This window comes from Musca autumnalis, unplaced genomic scaffold (assembly GCF_047663935.1).
Source record: "Musca autumnalis isolate F117 unplaced genomic scaffold, ASM4766393v1 scaffold_1, whole genome shotgun sequence".
NCBI lineage: Eukaryota > Metazoa > Arthropoda > Insecta > Diptera > Muscidae > Musca > Musca autumnalis.
In genome coordinates, this window is record NW_027411644.1 from 32,998,916 (window position 1) to 33,015,731 (window position 16,816).

At 35.5% G+C, this 16,816-nt stretch overlaps 1 protein-coding gene and 1 long non-coding RNA gene across 2 annotated transcripts; both read right to left on the reverse strand.

The window, feature by feature from the left end:
• Nucleotides 1–5,441: 5,441 nt before the first annotated feature.
• LOC141390453 (uncharacterized) lies at nucleotides 5,442–6,098 on the reverse strand. The gene is made up of 2 exons (XR_012409362.1): nucleotides 5,773–6,098; nucleotides 5,442–5,709 (listed from the first exon to the last, which is right to left on the reverse strand). It is a non-coding gene; the product is annotated as an uncharacterized lncRNA (long non-coding RNA).
• Nucleotides 6,099–11,502: 5,404 nt separating this feature from the next.
• On the reverse strand, nucleotides 11,503–15,592 carry LOC141395708 (uncharacterized). The gene is made up of 2 exons (XM_073971614.1): nucleotides 15,052–15,592; nucleotides 11,503–14,983 (listed from the first exon to the last, which is right to left on the reverse strand). Exon 2 carries the CDS (start codon nucleotides 13,977–13,979, stop codon nucleotides 12,036–12,038), a length of 1,944 nt encoding a protein of 647 aa, XP_073827715.1. The 5' UTR covers nucleotides 13,980–14,983; nucleotides 15,052–15,592; the 3' UTR covers nucleotides 11,503–12,035.
• Nucleotides 15,593–16,816: the final 1,224 nt, after the last annotated feature.

A 16,816-nucleotide genomic window follows, 5' to 3' on the forward strand; every position in this document is an offset into this window, starting at 1 on the left:
AATTCTTGCAAAAATGTTTGGGGTCGCTCGTAATTCATTGAAAAAAGAGAAGCTGTTTCAATCTTTTGTTTTTGAAAACAAGAAGCACATGTTTATTAGGGCTTTATTATTTTCAAGTTTAACAAAATACCACACATATTGACAAATATTGTACCGCCTCTATAAGTGGTGTTTTAGTGTGCGACATGTCGTTCGGACCTGGAGGAGGTTACATGTCAATGATATGAAGGAGTCTTTATGGGAAATTGTTTTTATTTCAGATGAATAATTTTTTTCTTCAAAAAATATATGTCCCTAATATACATCGAACATAGAAATAAATATATAAAATGTCGTATGGAATTTGACACTAACACTACAGCCCAGTTCAGTCAGCTGGGTATTGCTGCTACCTTTTCTTGTTCTACCATGTACCTGAGGTTACCATTTTTAACCTGCAAAGCGTTCCATAACCCCGAAAAGTGGCAAAACTGGAAGCAATTTTTAAGAGAGTGAGAGTGGAGAGAGAGCGAAAATGGCATTCTCTTCTACCACAGGCTACCAGCAAAATTTCTGCAGGTAAAAATGGCAGAACTGATTTTTCGACTTTTGTTTGACGATTATTTCACAATGGAAAAAAAAAATGGAGGAAAAACAGAAGAAAAAGTCGAACGCTGACAAAACTAAATTAAAAACTGTGAAATAAAAGACGAAAATTGGTTTTTATACCCTCAGCCTTTAGGCTAAAGAGGGTATTTACACTTGCCTCATCGAAATAATGGTTTTAAACCCCAAGTATGTTTGTACGATATCCGTTTCAGACAATTTTGAGTAGATCTAGCAATGTCCGTCCGTCTGTCTGTCTGGCTGGCTGGTGCGCACGATAACTCTCGAACGGATCAATCGATTCGGTTCAAATTTTGGGTATCGAACTATTTTGTCCAGATTCGATTTAAGTTCGAAGATGGGCCATATAGGTCCACTCCTTCAGGTACCTCCCCCACAAATGTTCAAAAATTGTCGCACAACTTGTGCGCACGATAACTCTTGTAGGGAATAACCGATTTGGTCCATGCTTTGCACATCGTTAATTTCTACCAAACTTAGATGAGGTTCCAATATTGACCCAATCGGTCCACTCCTTCGGGTACCTCCCACACAAAATTTCGGAAAATTTCAGTTTAGGACCTGGTCTCGAATCGCTTTGATTTTTGTTTACGCAAGTTGCATTCGCTGTCCTCTATACGACGCTGTAAGTCTCATTAGGGGCAAGTCCATACTTCCTGAGAAAATGGCCTGAAAGTTGCAAAAAACCCTATGACACCGTGAGTAGTGGTTGGAGCGCAAGATAACTCTCGAACGGATCTGCCGATTCGGCCCAAAATTAGGCTTTCGTAATATTTTGTCCAAACTTAGTTCAAGTTCAAAGATGGATTATATCGGTCCACTCCCTCCGGTACCTCCCCCACAAAAGTTCGAAAATGTTCGGAAAATTTGTGCGTACGATAACTCTTGAAGGGAGTAACAGATTTGTTCCATACTTTGCACATTATGAAATTTCTACCAGACTTAGATGAGGTTCCAATATGGACTCAATCGGTAAACTCCTTCGAGTACCTCCCACACAAAATTTCCGAAAAGTTCAGTTTAGGACCTGCTCTCGAATCGCCTTGGTTTTTGTTGTAGCATCTTGTATTCACTGTCCCCTATACGAAGGTACAAGTTTCCTCAGGGGCAAGTCCATACTTCCTGAAAAAATAGCCTGAAAGTTGAAAAACAAACCCTATGACACCATGTTTATGGGTGGAAGCGCAAGATAATTCTCGAACGGAAATGCCGATTCGGTCCAACATTTGGTTTTCGTAATATTTTGTCCAAACTTAGTTCAAGTTCAAAGATGGATTATATCGGTCCACTCCTTCCGGTACCTCCCCCACAAAAGTTCAAAAATATTCGGAAAAATTGTGCGCACGATAACTCTTGATGGGAGTGACCGATTTGGTCCATACTTTACACATTCTCATAATATCTACCAGATATAGATCAGGTTCGAATGTGGCCTATATTTGTCCACTCCATCCCGTACCTCCCACACAAAATTTTGGATAAGTTCACTTTAAGACCTGCTATTGAATCACTTTGATTTTTGTTGAAGCAACTTACATTCGCTGCCTCAATTACGATGGTAAAAGTTGTTTCAGGGGCAAGTCCATACTTCTTGAGAAAACAGCCCGAAGGGTGTAAAAACCCCCCATGGTCTATGTCGGTCCATTCCTTTAAGTTCCTTTTCCGCAAAATTTTTGAACTTTAATCCACAGGCTGAGGGTATATCTCTGTCGGCAAAGCCGACTGATACTTTTTTACTTGTTTTATGTTTCTTTTGACTTTGCTGCCAGATCTACCATTTTTCAGTTCCTTTACTTTTCCGGTAAAAATGTTCACGAGAGAGCAATTTTGAGCAATTTTGACACTTTTCTCTTTTACCACCCTTACCATCAAAAAAGTAAAGGAACAAAGCTACTATGTTGCTAGTAGCGGCGGTGCTTACACTGCAACAGCTGGACGGCCGAATGTCAAGTATCTCAATAAAGTTCTCAACCTGTCGCTAGCCACACACATCGTTCCCGAAGGCTGAAAAATATACCAGCTACTGAAGCCTCGCAAGGATGCCAGCAAAGGTGAATCGTGCAGACCAATTTCGCTTTAGTCGCCCGTAACAAAGACCCCAGCATCAGAAATAACTGTCTAGTTGCCGATCAATAACATGAGATCCGCAAGCAGCACAACAACTACACGCCATCTCTACACATATTAGTCGAAGACTCAATCAAAGTAAGCCGAAATGGCTGAACTCATTTTCGTCTGATCTTACAACCCTTTTCCACGCGAGGAATATACAATTATCAGCCAATAAATCTACGGCCACTTTGTTCACCACCTAGGCGGCAGAGTTGAGAGTTGAGTTGTCATGGTCGATGGGAGCAGATCCAGGATCAACAAGCCTATCAAGCAGGTTTAAGAAGTATTCACATGAATGCAGTCGCAGATTCAATAAACAACTATCTATCGTCTGCATGCGGAATATTGACCATTTATCTCAGCTGAGGAGCGTCCGCTGTCAGGACAAAGCAGAGTATTTTTGGCTCAATACGCTCGGGATGGTGCTGCCGTCTAAATTTCTATAGGGCAAGGTTTCATGACACAAAAGATCTGCTCAGCATCAAATCTACTAACAAACTCCAATATGTAGCCACATTCATTAAGCAGAAAAACGAACATATAAACTACTGTTACAACAACAAACTGCAATTATAATTAAATTATAGTTATTTCATAAATTGCTTTGACTAAATAAAAAAGCCATAAAAATCATATTTCAATACAGCATTTTCCGAACAAGACGTTAAAAAATTCATGCCAAAGGGTTGGTGAAAATGACATGCCAAAGATTAGCGAAAATGCTATTCTAGGGAATTAATCATGGCATAATAAGAGAGGTAAAGTCAGGCAAACATATGATTACAATTTTTTTAAAAATTTGTCTTTGACAACACTCAACTTTCAAATGAAATGACAACATGCAATTGTCAATTGTGGCAAATAATATTTATGTATATAGTTTTTTAATAGTTTTATCCCGGTAAAATCCCAAATTTATGGGATTTAATATATCTATCCCGAGAGAGTCTTACAATTTGTTCACTAATTCCTTCCTTTCTCAATTAAAAGTCGTAAGTTTATGTTTAAACAAAGTAATTAAAGGAATTATATTTAGTTAAATTCATATTTAAAGTTTATTAACAAAGCGAACTCATTTTAATAAAATGAAATGGATAATGAAATAAATGAAAATCAAAGATGAATAAATGAATAAAATGCGAGTTTGCCGAAGCACGTCTTTACTCTTCTGCGTCGTTGTAAGAACTATCTTCAAGTATGAGTGTGATGTATGAGCATACCAAATTTTCTCATCCCACATGTATACATACTTTTATGACAGTTACCTTTAAAATTAATTTGAATTTACAAATTGTGATTTCAAACGAAATATTTTCAATTTTTCAAAATGAGATCCTGCTTTCTGTGTGAAAAAAAGGACTGTGGAAGAAGGAACTATTTCAACAACAGATGAGGTAATGCGCTTGAAGTGGTCAGAAGCATGTGGGATTAATTTCAGTGGTAAAGAATTTATATGCGGAGACCACTTTTTGCCATCTGATATTTTAAAGATTTCCAGAGGATGTTATTTATTACCAACTGCAGTACCATTTGTTGTTACATCCGGATATGACGAGCTTGAGTAAGATTACAAATATTTCAAGAAAAGAAATAATTAAACGAGAATTTTTTGGTATTAGTGGATGTCTTATGGCCGTAGATGAAGAACGTGAAATCTTGGAAAGTACTGAAAATTTTATGGGCTCAGTAGTGCGATTCTGTAACTCCTTAACGACAGAATTAACGACGAATGTCGGTAGTTAACGATTTTCGGTAAGTGCTATTCTGTAACCAATTTTAACGATTTTTGTCGGTAAATTTTGTCGTTAATTACCGAAAATTATTGTTAAGTTAACAACCAAAAAAAAGTAGTTGTTAAGTCTTAACGACAGTACATTATTGCAATATTTAGCCGATTTCTCTTAACAAAGGCGTTTATATTTGAACATATGTTATGTTAATAAGAAGGGTATACAAGATAAATTCCGCCTTATTGAGAAAAAACCTTCTTAAGTCATTAACATAAGAGATAGCTATGTAGGATACATGGGCAGCTCCGCCACTGTTGCTCTTTCGCCAGCGCCGATTTTATTGAAGCTTCATAAAGATCGTCAAAGGGAAATTTTTAGATATTCGACGGTCTTGGATGGTCTTTATGTAGCATCAATCAAATCGGCGCCGCCGAAGCCCATTTTACAATATATATCAAGGCTACGCTAATATTTGTCCTTATTTTTAAAGAGGCAAATCGTTAGCTGATGTTTTAAAAGAACTCAAGTGTGTCACTTTTATATAATACCTATATCAATGCGCTTAACACAATCTTTCTAGGAGACTTTCGTTGGCTTTAATGCCGTATTGAGGCAAAAACGTGTATAGTGTTCCTATAACCTACTTTGTTCTGTGGTAATCTTATAGATTAAAACTCAGCATCACTAACAATAAGAATGCTAAAAATGGCGTATAAGTTCGGATTTCCGAACTTTTCATACTCTCCACTATGAGAAATTCTGTTTAATGTGGGCGTGAGATGAAGATCTGAATATATAAACTCAAATGATGATAACGTGGATCCACGAAAATCACTGAAGGGACAGGCTTAAGTCATGTTATATTTAAAACCTCAATCATCATCTAGTTCTTCTTTTTATTGCGCTATTCAGAATTTGCTTTCAAAGCGCCACAATCCAAAATATGACCCTACCTTTGTAATTAGAAAAAAATGAATAAAACAGCGCTTTAAATACATACATATAGGATTCTACATTTATATTTTTATATCACACACACATGACCTTTTGAGCAAAGATTCTGATTACATATATGTATCTATAAAACATATTCATATAATGAATCTTCTTTCACTGCAACACAGACGGTGTATACTTCCTGAGACTGCAGGCAAATTTGTTGGTCCGCAAGACAAGTTCCTGTCCACTTAAAACACATAAATCGGAGATATTCTATATTTTGCGTTGTGGTCCCTTTACGTGGATATTAATGCAAAATATTCTGGAAAAACACCAAAATCTATGATATGTATGTACTGTTCATTTATCTCCTAGAAGTACTTACATACAAACTTGACGTTGAAGTTACCCTTGGAAAACGCATTGTTGGGATACTTGGCATATTACTTCCAAAAAGAGATATGTTTTCTTCCTTACGCGTTTTGTCTTCTGTAGTTGTGAAGAAATAATATTTTCAACTTAAAAATACAATAATAAATATTAAAATATAATTTTGACAATTTGTCTTTCTACCGATATTCGTCGGTATGTGCTATCGATTTTTACAATCGGTAACGTAAAGTTACAGAATAGCACATTCGTTAACTCAACCGAATATTTTTGTTAACTACCGATGTCGGTTCGTTATTAAAAAATGTTACAGAATCGCACTACAGATGATGAACTTGAATTCTTGGAAAATACGGAATGTTTTATGGGTATGAATGGGGAACGTGAATTCTTGGAAAATAATGATACCGTTGACTCAATTGAAAATGGGTAAATATTTATTTAAAACATGATTATTTAAGTCGATGACATTGTCTTCATCGAAACAAACTAAGTCACTATGGCGTATACTAAAATTATATTTCCGCGACTAGTCTTTATTATTTGTTTTCATACCCTCCACCATAGTATGGAGGGTATATTAAGTTTGTTTTTCCGTTTGTAACGCATTGAAATATTCATTTGCGACCCTATAAAATTCTGAGTCGATTTATGTACGTCCGTCTGTGGTAATCACTCTAGCATCCTCAAAAATGGAGATAGGACGCTGAAGTTTTGGGAAGATGTCTCTTTTGTTTGCAGGCAGGTCAAGTTCGATGATGAGCTATATCGGTCCACGTTTTGGTATAGCCCCCATACAACGGTACCCCCCGATTTACGGTATTTTGACGTTTTTAGCTACATTTTCAGACCGATTTAGCTATAATTTGACATTTAGGGTTCTTCCTTCGTCAACATGGGTCCATTTTCGAGGGTCTACATTATTTTGATGAAGCTACCCTCAATTTGACTCTTGATGTTCCCTGCAACTATAAAACTTTTCCGCCAAAAATATTAAAGATAGGTTTACTCTTTTATGTAGCCCCTTAGGTGTCACCTTTCGCCTAGCTGAACACATTTTTGTTTGTTTAGATTAGATTAGTTAACATTGTATAACAAAATGGAATTATCTCTCGAAAAGGAATTATCTTTGCCCCAAATTTGTGTTCAGAGTGTAATTTAAGCATTAGTGAGAGGCAGTAGGAGCCTATCCATTGTCGAAAAGTTGTTCCACCTAAAATTGTGAAAGAATCCAAATTATTCCATTTTAATTAAGACTATTTTATGGTGGAGGGCATGGCAGAACTACCAGGTAGTGGTATCACACCAGCTGATCGAATATGAAAAGTCAAATCCCTTTATAAAAAAATTATTTTTGTTGTAATTTCCCCAACAACATAAAGAAAGTTTTGACATAACTTATTCAAAATTTTACGATGCCACTACCTGGGTAATTGTGCCATGGTGGAGGGTATAAAAAGTTTGGCCCAGCCGAACTTAACGACTTTTTACTTGTTTTTTTTTTCAATTTGGTGAATGTTACAGAAACTGACATTACAATCAATTGAGATGCATATTGTATATGCAGCTGTTGTGAAAAGTGACTGGAAATAAACACACTGAACATTGATGGTAATGTTAGACTCTCAAAATCACCATATATGTACGTTAAAATGTGATCCCTTTGAAATGCCCGTGGGTCATTCAAAACATTACAATATGCACTTTAAATCGGGACCACAAAGCCTTTACTCTGTACAAATCTGTGATATTTAAGGATGTATATTAGAAGTATAGCTGTAGTGTTTTAATTTGTCGGTATCGACGACTTAATCAAATAGTCTCTGTTTCTGCTCTTGAATAACATTCATATATTTATGTTTGCGATTGATTATTTTCAGATTATTTCAATATGAAATAAAAGTAGAGAACAAAGAAGTTCAAACAGAGTAAGATAAGTAACGTTAATTATAGATATGACATTAAAACTATTTTTTTAGACCTATACAACTTTATTGTGAAGGAAGGAATCATTATTTAGACTCTGGGTTTATAATCAATGATAGCCACATGACAACCAGAACTATAGCTGATTTATTACAACACATATCTAAAAGTGATATGTCGATTGCCCACAAAATTACCATCGAACACATAACCCTGTCCGGTCCCGGTATGTAAAGTGATGCTGCTGTTAAGTTTAGTTATTAATGCTATGCAAACACTCTACAAATGAGCCTTACTATGTCATTCTTAGTCGCTATTACTGATTCGAAATTGCAGATTTTTCATTCGCTGATACCGTTATTGTTTCGTCAAAATTGAATCTGTTAAAATGTTATGCGGGGCATACACTATACTGCCAAACTGCACTGCCAAATGAACCCTTGCGAACGTGTGTGATTGAATAGTGTGTGGCATTCCTTCAATCCATATTCCAAAAATGATGAATTTTCCTCCAAAACTCGATTTTGGGTTGAAGTTTTCCAATTTTTTTAATTTCCTCACAAATAATATTTGTTGTTTTCAAAAATTATTTGTTGGTTACTTGGAAAATAAACAAAATTCATCGGATTGAAAGGGGTTCATTTACAAAATCAAAACTATTTTGATTTCAATCCTGCCAAAACTACTCCCAAATACATAGACAAAAACTTCAAAATTTACTAATACTATTACAAATGCTGTCCTGCATGCCCATAGTGTATGCCCGGCATTACAAGGATAGTGACTAAGTCCCGGTCCACACTAGAGCGATTTCAATGAAATCATTTAATGAAATTAGTCGTTCATATGCTTGGTTTACATTTACGAAATCCACTTGATTTCAACTGTCAAATCCATAGGTTAAACGTCAAATGAAATCCAGATGAGATTTCATTTGACGTTTGAGCTATGGAATTGACAGTAGAAATCGAGTGGATTTCGTAAATGTTTCGTAAAGTCAATTTATGAAATTGCTGGAGTGGGGAACTCTATCTATTAACGACTAGTTTCATGAAATTTTCTAATGAAATTCGCGCTAGTCTGGACCGGAAATAAGAAGCAACAGTAATAAGGCTGGTTAAATCAATTGGCAACGACTATGATAACAGTAATAACATTTATTAATTGCACTACATAAAACTCCTTGTAGCACGTCAAAAAGTTAAAACAGCAGCACAATTATTTTCCAAGACCGTAGCAAATGCAAAAAGGCGTTGCAGTGAACATGGGTTTGATATATATAATCCTGAGGAGACGGCGGAATTTATCGAACTGGTTAATGATTGGTTCGATATTTTCAATTCAAATATGAATACATACAATTATCAAGGAAAGGTAATCACAACATCTTGTACAACGACACATTTTATAATATCTACTTTCAGGAACCGTTTGGGAGAAATATTTCATACCAAAAGGATATTTTAGCAAAAATGAAAAATATAATGAGAGGACGTATTTTGCCCAATAAAAATTCACTTGAATGTTTCCAAAAGGGAATCATTATGTCCTGCAATGCCCTTGAAATGATGTATTCATATATGAAGGAAAGATTCAACATGCAATATATATGTACTTACAGAATAAATCAAGATGTAATAGAGAATTTCTTTAGCGCTATACGTAGCAAAGGTGGTTTTAATGACCATCCTTCTCCTAAGGAATTTAAGTACAGGCTACGGAAATATATCCTAGGCAAATTCTGATGCTTACATTTAACTCCGCTGTTAGTTATACCCTGCACCACTACGTGGAGAGTATGTTTAAGGACCCATATTGATAAGCAACTCGTAGTTACTGAACTACATACATCTAATAGTGTTAGACTTGGCTCTATGATTTCACGACTTCATAAATAATCGTTTTATGTAAAAGAAGACATGAAATAATGGTCCATAGTGGTGTAGGTTATCAAATAATCGGCCCGCCTGATTGTGTACCATTACACTTGTTTATTATAATACATCATTCGTCATTTATTATTCCAGCTCGAAATACAGAAATTCTTCAAGAAACTAAAAATGTTAAAGATGACCCCACTGAATTTATGGTTTTAGGATCCAATGATCAGATCAACCAGAATATAATGAATTCCTCTAATTTCAAAGAGCCTGAAAACGAAGGCGTGGTTTTATCTTCAAATAATCAGGTCAATCCGATTGCAATTGATCCCTTGAATTTCGAAGAGGCTGAAAATGAAGATGTTGCTTTATGTTTCAATGATCAGATGAATACTAGTGAAATTGATCCCTTGCTTTGTGATAGTTCTGAAAACGAGCTGGTGGCTTTAGAATCCAATGTTCAGATCAATCCCAGTGCAGTTCCATTTATTTTCGAAGGTATTGAAAACGAAATGTTGGGCTTTGAAGATGTACAAAGAGAACCAGTTGAAGATCTCGGGCAACTCCAGGGAGACGCTCTCGAAAAAATGGCTGGGTACGTTATTTGGAAACTGAATTTGAATGAATACGAAGATGACGAGAAAACCGGCTCATGGGTGGATCAAATTTCTTTGGGCTTCCTTAAAAAACCTAATCAAGAGTTCTTAAAATATATTACAAGTCTTGAATACGTCTTTGCATCTATTAATGGCTCAAAAATAGATCATAATAACAATTTACAGCGTAGACTTTTGCAACTTAGCAATCAAGTAAATTTACCAGAGAAGGTAAAAAAATTCTTTTTTAAATGCCGAATGCATTTTAGAATTAGACATTTAAATAACAATTTAGGAATAGTGAAAGCAAAAAGCAAATTGAAAGGATATTCAAAATTGGCAGAAATGAAACTATAATCGTTATTAAATTTATCTTCAAACTACTAAAACTTTTCAAATGTACGGTTTACGATTTTAAGATGTCATCTAACGCATAAACTATACAAATATCCGATATGAAATACTGTTGAAAATTAAATAAAAATATATTGTTCTAAAATGTTATATGTATATAAAAAACAAAAATTTTTCTGTTGGTATTCATTTTAAAATAATCTAAGAAGAGGTACGTGCGTTTGATAATGGTGTCACGCGGTATTAATTTTAAATACATGTATTTTGTCGAATTTTCATCTACCACGAAATATTCAGACTTCCATTTACACCATACATGTTCGGACATATGGCCTACAGACGTTCTATACCCCCACCATTGAATTAAACTAGTTCTACGAAGATATTTTTATTGAAGTCTCATATAACAGCATATCCATGACAATACCTTGTGTCAAATGTGATTTAAATTTTCAACGTATCGCTCATTCACTCAGTGAGTTTCTTATTTGAAGGTTCTCGAAAATCATCATAAAGAATCGTCAAACAATGCTTAATCTTCTATATATTTAGCACTCATGTCTATTTAGTTGTATGCCATTGATGGCCTGAGTTTGTAAAAGCGAAGTTGTTGTGTACATTAAAACTATAACAAAATACCTTTTCTAGCTCGTTTTCACGTTACCGACATAAACTGGTAAAATTAAACGCTTATAATTACGGTAATTGAGCAAATTCAATACTCTCCAGCTGGAGCTTTTCATCCTAATTACAAAAATATAAAGTTCGTCGAATGAAATAATCCCATGCTTCCCGGGATATGGTACTTTCAAGTTCAGAAAATTCTCTTGTTTATAACTTCGCAATTTTTCAATGGATCATGATAATATGATTACTGATGAGACGACTCCTAGTCTCATCACAAATGCACCCAAGAAACTAAAGGAAAAATAACCTAAGAGAATGAAAACACCCGCGTTAGCGATGTTGTTCGTTTCGTTGCTTTAGAGAGACTCATTCTTTATTTACATTCTACCTTAACACTAAATCTTACAATCTTACAATAACACACATACACATACATTCCGTTTGGACGCACATTAGAAATGCACGCTGCATCTATAAATACATTATGACGCCGTGCACACACACGTTGCGCCGATAATGGAAAATACATATTTTATTATCGACCCTTCGCTATCTTTACTATTTTGGGTACGACATTTGTTCCATTATTTATGACAGGCAGTTGGCTATTTTTAAACATAGATTCTTAGACCACATGCATTAAAAGAAATCTACCTGACTCTATTTACACAGAAAAGAGTCTTCTACAAAATTCACCATTCTCCCCGCCTTAAAAGATTCTAATCTTTTAACAATTGTATGTATTAGTATCTTATCTTTTACAAACAATTTTTTTTTAGTAATGTTACAATTACATTTCATTTTGTAACTGCTGAAGGCATTACTTAGATTCTAAAACTAATAATATGAATGCAAACAATTATTATAACTTAATTCTAGGTGATGGCACCCAACACCTTCAGCAACCAGCTAGGATGAGGACTTCTTTTCCATTGCTTAAACACGTGGTATATCCATTTTCTTCGTAGAGGATATTTCTCGCCACTAAACCTTTCATCGTTAATATGATGACTTGACATATGACGTATAATTGTATGCCTTATATGATCGGCACCAGCAACTTCTTCTTCATGTGTTGCACTCGATACATACCATTGAGACACGGGAGCAATTTTACATTTAAACCGCCTGCCGTCGACTTGCACTTCATCGGTACCTTTATTCGGCACCTTCAAAAATTTAGCCTTCGCTTCACATTCAGAAATGCCGATGTCATCCTTTTCACTGCCACACACTAGTTTCTTGTAGGCAGCAACTTCGAAATCCAATGAGTCCTTGATATCCATTGGATCTTGATATTCGTGCAGTTGTTGTGTCATTTCATCACGGCACCGCTGCAATTCGGCTTCCACCTTGGCAATATCAGAAGCATGGCGTCTTCGTTCATTGGCGAGCAATTTTGCCAAATTACAATTTCGGGAATTTAATTCAGCATTTGTAGATTCCAACGCAACAATTCGGCTCTTCATGATATTAATTTCTGCACGATTATCCCTCATTTGAACTTCATATTGTTCTCGTAACTCCTGCGATGCTTGGTCTAATTTGAACTCATACTCTTCAGAGAGACGACTGCTAACTTCACAGATTTCGACTTGGTGACGTGTACGTATTTCATTAACTTCTTGCAAATGATTGTGGTCCTTCTGCGTAAGTTCTGAACGTAGAACCTGAATATTCTTTCTCAGATCCATACGAAGCAGAGATTCGTCTTTGAGACGTTTACGGGCTTCGTCCAGCTCTTTGCGTAAAGACTCCAATTCTGTCTGCACTTCACAAAAATCTTCCACAGCCTTTTCCTTTTCAGCATAAGCAGCATTGAATCTGGCGCTAAGGTCTTCAGCTCGTGACTCATAGAACCGAGTTTTTTCTTCAGCAATTCTGCAGTCCTTTGTTTTTTTACTCAATTTGGACTCCAGTTTTTCATTTTCCTCTCTTAGCCGGTTTATTTTACTTTCAAGCTTTCGCGAAACATCACCGCGACCGTTCTCATTTTTCCTTTCCGTAGTTTCCCCTACACTACCTGTAAACTTTACTATTTTCTTAAGTTCAGGAATAGTCACATTTTCAACTTTCCTAATTGAATTACTATCTACCTGTCTAGTATTTATCTTGGGAAACCATTTCCCATTGATTTCTTCATAATCTTTTACCTTCACCTCTTTAGGTGCTACTCTAGAAATTTTCCCAAATCTCACCATGCGGTAACAAATTTGTAAAAAATTGAAATTCTCTACGAGATCATCCTCTTTAGGAAACTCATTCAAATATTGCATCAGTACTGATGCCGCAATGTCATATCTGTCTTTGACATCTTCTACACTTAGAAATTCATTCCTTATCTCAGTCTCCAGCGCATTTAATGAATATTCAAACTCTCTAATTAAACCTCCTTTTAATGTTTTTGAATGGCGCAGTATGTTTCTTTTTTCATACTGTTCCAATGGACTTAAGCTGTCCATCTCAGCTATATATTTATATCTAGAAAGAATTCGTGTATCTAACGAATACTTCTTTGATTCGATCCCAAAATCTATCCTTACTTGACGATTTAAGAAGTCGAACTTTTTTATTGCATACCGCACACCTGAGGCGAATATGCTATGCATTTCATATGGAAATTTTCCCATATCACGGAGCTCCCTATCATTGTCTAAAAAATCCCTTCTTGCTTCCGTGAAGGAACTACCAACTTTAAACAACTTTTCCCTTGTTTCCCTGGTTACACTTTTCTGAGCAATTTTGCTCAGTTCTAAATAAAGCGAAACAATGTATTCGCCCAACACCCTTTGATGTTGGATGAAATCTTGAAAATTCATTTTCACGAAATACACTTTTTGTCACTTTATTTATTTTTTTATTAGTAGCTATAAAAATTGGCCTAACACAATCTTTGCTTCGACTGTGCGCCTTTCTATAACCTAACGAATAAACCTAACGTAGTCACTTTTCACTACGCGTCTAATACGTTATCACACTGACGGAAAAACTACAGCACTTTTCTTTTTTAAAAATGTGAGCCTAACACGTCACTACACTAAACACGGATAGGCCTAACGAGTTATTTTTCACTACGCGCCTATCACGTCGCTATACTACACGTGAAACTATCTCGTGTCTTTACTATACACGAAACAATCACGTCGGGGTCACCAAATGATGAGACGACTCCTAGTCTCATCACAAATGCACCCAAGAAACTAAAGGAAAAATAACCTAAGAGAATAAAAACACCCGCGTTAGCGATGTTGTTCGTTTCGTTGCTTTAGAGAGACTCATTCTTTATTTACATTCTACCTTAACACTAAATCTTACAATCTTACAATAACACACATACACATACATTCCGTTTGGACGCACATTAGAAATGCACGCTGCATCTATAAATACATTATGACGCCGTGCACACACACGTTGCGCCGATAATGGAAAATACATATTTTATTATCGACCCTTCGCTATCTTTACTATTTTGGGTACGACATTTGTTCCATTATTTATGACAGGCAGTTGGCTATTTTTAAACATAGATTCTTAGACCACATGCATTAAAAGAAATCTACCTGACTCTATTTACACAGAAAAGAGTCTTCTACAAAATTCACCAATTACCATCGTAAACTTTAAGGAAACTCTATATTGTCGGGCTTCGGTCCGGGATGTAAGACTTTCTCCTATGGACAGGTGCAAATCTGGGACATGAGAACAAACTTTTCTATTCCAAGTAAACAACGGAATTTTCGGAACTTCAGAGGCACATATCTCGGGACGTATGGATGGAGTTTTTTATTGTTTCATTGTCGCAGTTATCAACCCAATAGAGCTACAAACGAAATTATTAAAAATTCAGACTTAAATGCACTAGATTGACTTCAATTACAAACATCTTACCCCCTAAATAGGTAGAATACCAGAATACCTCACATTGCTCATTGTTTATCGCCACACTTATTCGGTGCAAACATATCTACTGGGTTTTTAATTGCTGAAACCACCAAATACATATTTTAGATGCTTTAAAGGTGATTAATTGCACACCATCACTTTTTTTACATGCATATATCACATGTCATACTAATGTTTGTATTATTGTTTGTTGCAAAAAAAATTTTACTTTCGACGTTATATGACTTGAGCTCCAACAATTTTTATTATTACACACCATTGAAGTAATTGGAGCCAATTTCATACATGATTACATTACATGGTCTGTTCCTTTACTTCTGAAAATGGTAAAACCGGCAAAAGTAGTAAAAGTTGAAAACTGCTCCCATATGAATTGTATTGTGTCTGAAGTAAAGGAACGCTTTTCGAGTAAAAAGTTGTAAAACTTGAAGATTCTTGAACGTAAAGGAACAGGGCTACAAATTATTTCTGCCAGTATTTTGTTTATTTACAATTGGATGTTGTTTTTGTCATTTCTTGTCATATCTGAAAACGATGACGCATATACGCATGGCTGTATTTGTATTTTTTTTTGATTGATGAGTAAGGGGTAGTTTACACTATATGTAAATGTCATATGACACAAAATAAAATCATTCCATATCTACCCACGGAGGCAATGTGGAGACGTAGTTTTATTACATTATTGCTTGTGTGGACGCACAGAGTAAATGACGTAAGGAAAATCTCCAATATTGCACATATTAGCGAATATATAACGATGGAAAAGTTCATGTCATATGACATTTACATATAGTGTAAACTACCCCTTACAGATTTACAGAGTTGTATTGTCATTATTCTAATGACTTTACCTATATTATTATGCCATGGGAATTAATTAAGATGACATGCCAAAGAATTGTTGAAGATGCCATTCCACCGATTTAGTGAAGATGACATGCTTAGGATCTGAAAATGAATTGCATCTTTTGGGGGTCACGCTCTTGTAAAAAGAATGAGTGAAGATGCTAAAAAAATGACATTCCATTTCACTTGCACCCATTCTTGAATAGCATCTTTGGCATCGAACATTTTGCTGGGAAATAAAACAATATTGCAACCACTCCACTTCCTTGGTCCCGGTCCACACTAGCGTGAATTTCATTAAAAAATTTCATGAAATTAGGTGTTCTTAAATCGAATTCCCCACTACAGCAATTTTATGATTTTACTCGACTATGGACGTCGATCTAGAGCAAACCCGTTCGTTGGTATTGATATGGTTACGAAGTTTTTCGGCAAATCACACACACGCGACCCGAACGCAAAGTAAGAGAGCAAATGTTTTGATTTTTTTTACTTCAGTCTTGTACTAAATGTCATGCAAGCAGGTTGATGCCGCTTTATTTGTTTTTTTTTTTTTTTTTGGGTACACTGAAAAGATTTTGCAGTTGTACAGCAAATATGTGGAGGGAAGAATTTGAAAATGATTTTTTGTTTTGTATTAATATTTTTAATGACGCAGAATGCCTCGTCTGCAATGCAACAATAAAAAATGTATGTATGCTTAGAAAGTCTTAAAAAATCATTTTTATATACAATTTGTTTTTTTTTTTTTAAGTCATACAAAGCGAACGCGCCAACAATATATTTTTCATTTCACACTCAATATGAAAATTATCACCCTGTTCTGTCAGTGTAATTTTACCCACACATAAACAATTTAAGCGCTCGCTCTTCTTGGTCGGCTATGCTCTAGAAAGTTTAC

Coding starts and splice junctions, on each gene's coding strand:
- LOC141395708 (XM_073971614.1), bottom strand. CDS start 13,979: ATGAATTTTCAAGATTTCATCCAACATCAAAGGGTGTTGGGCGAATAC.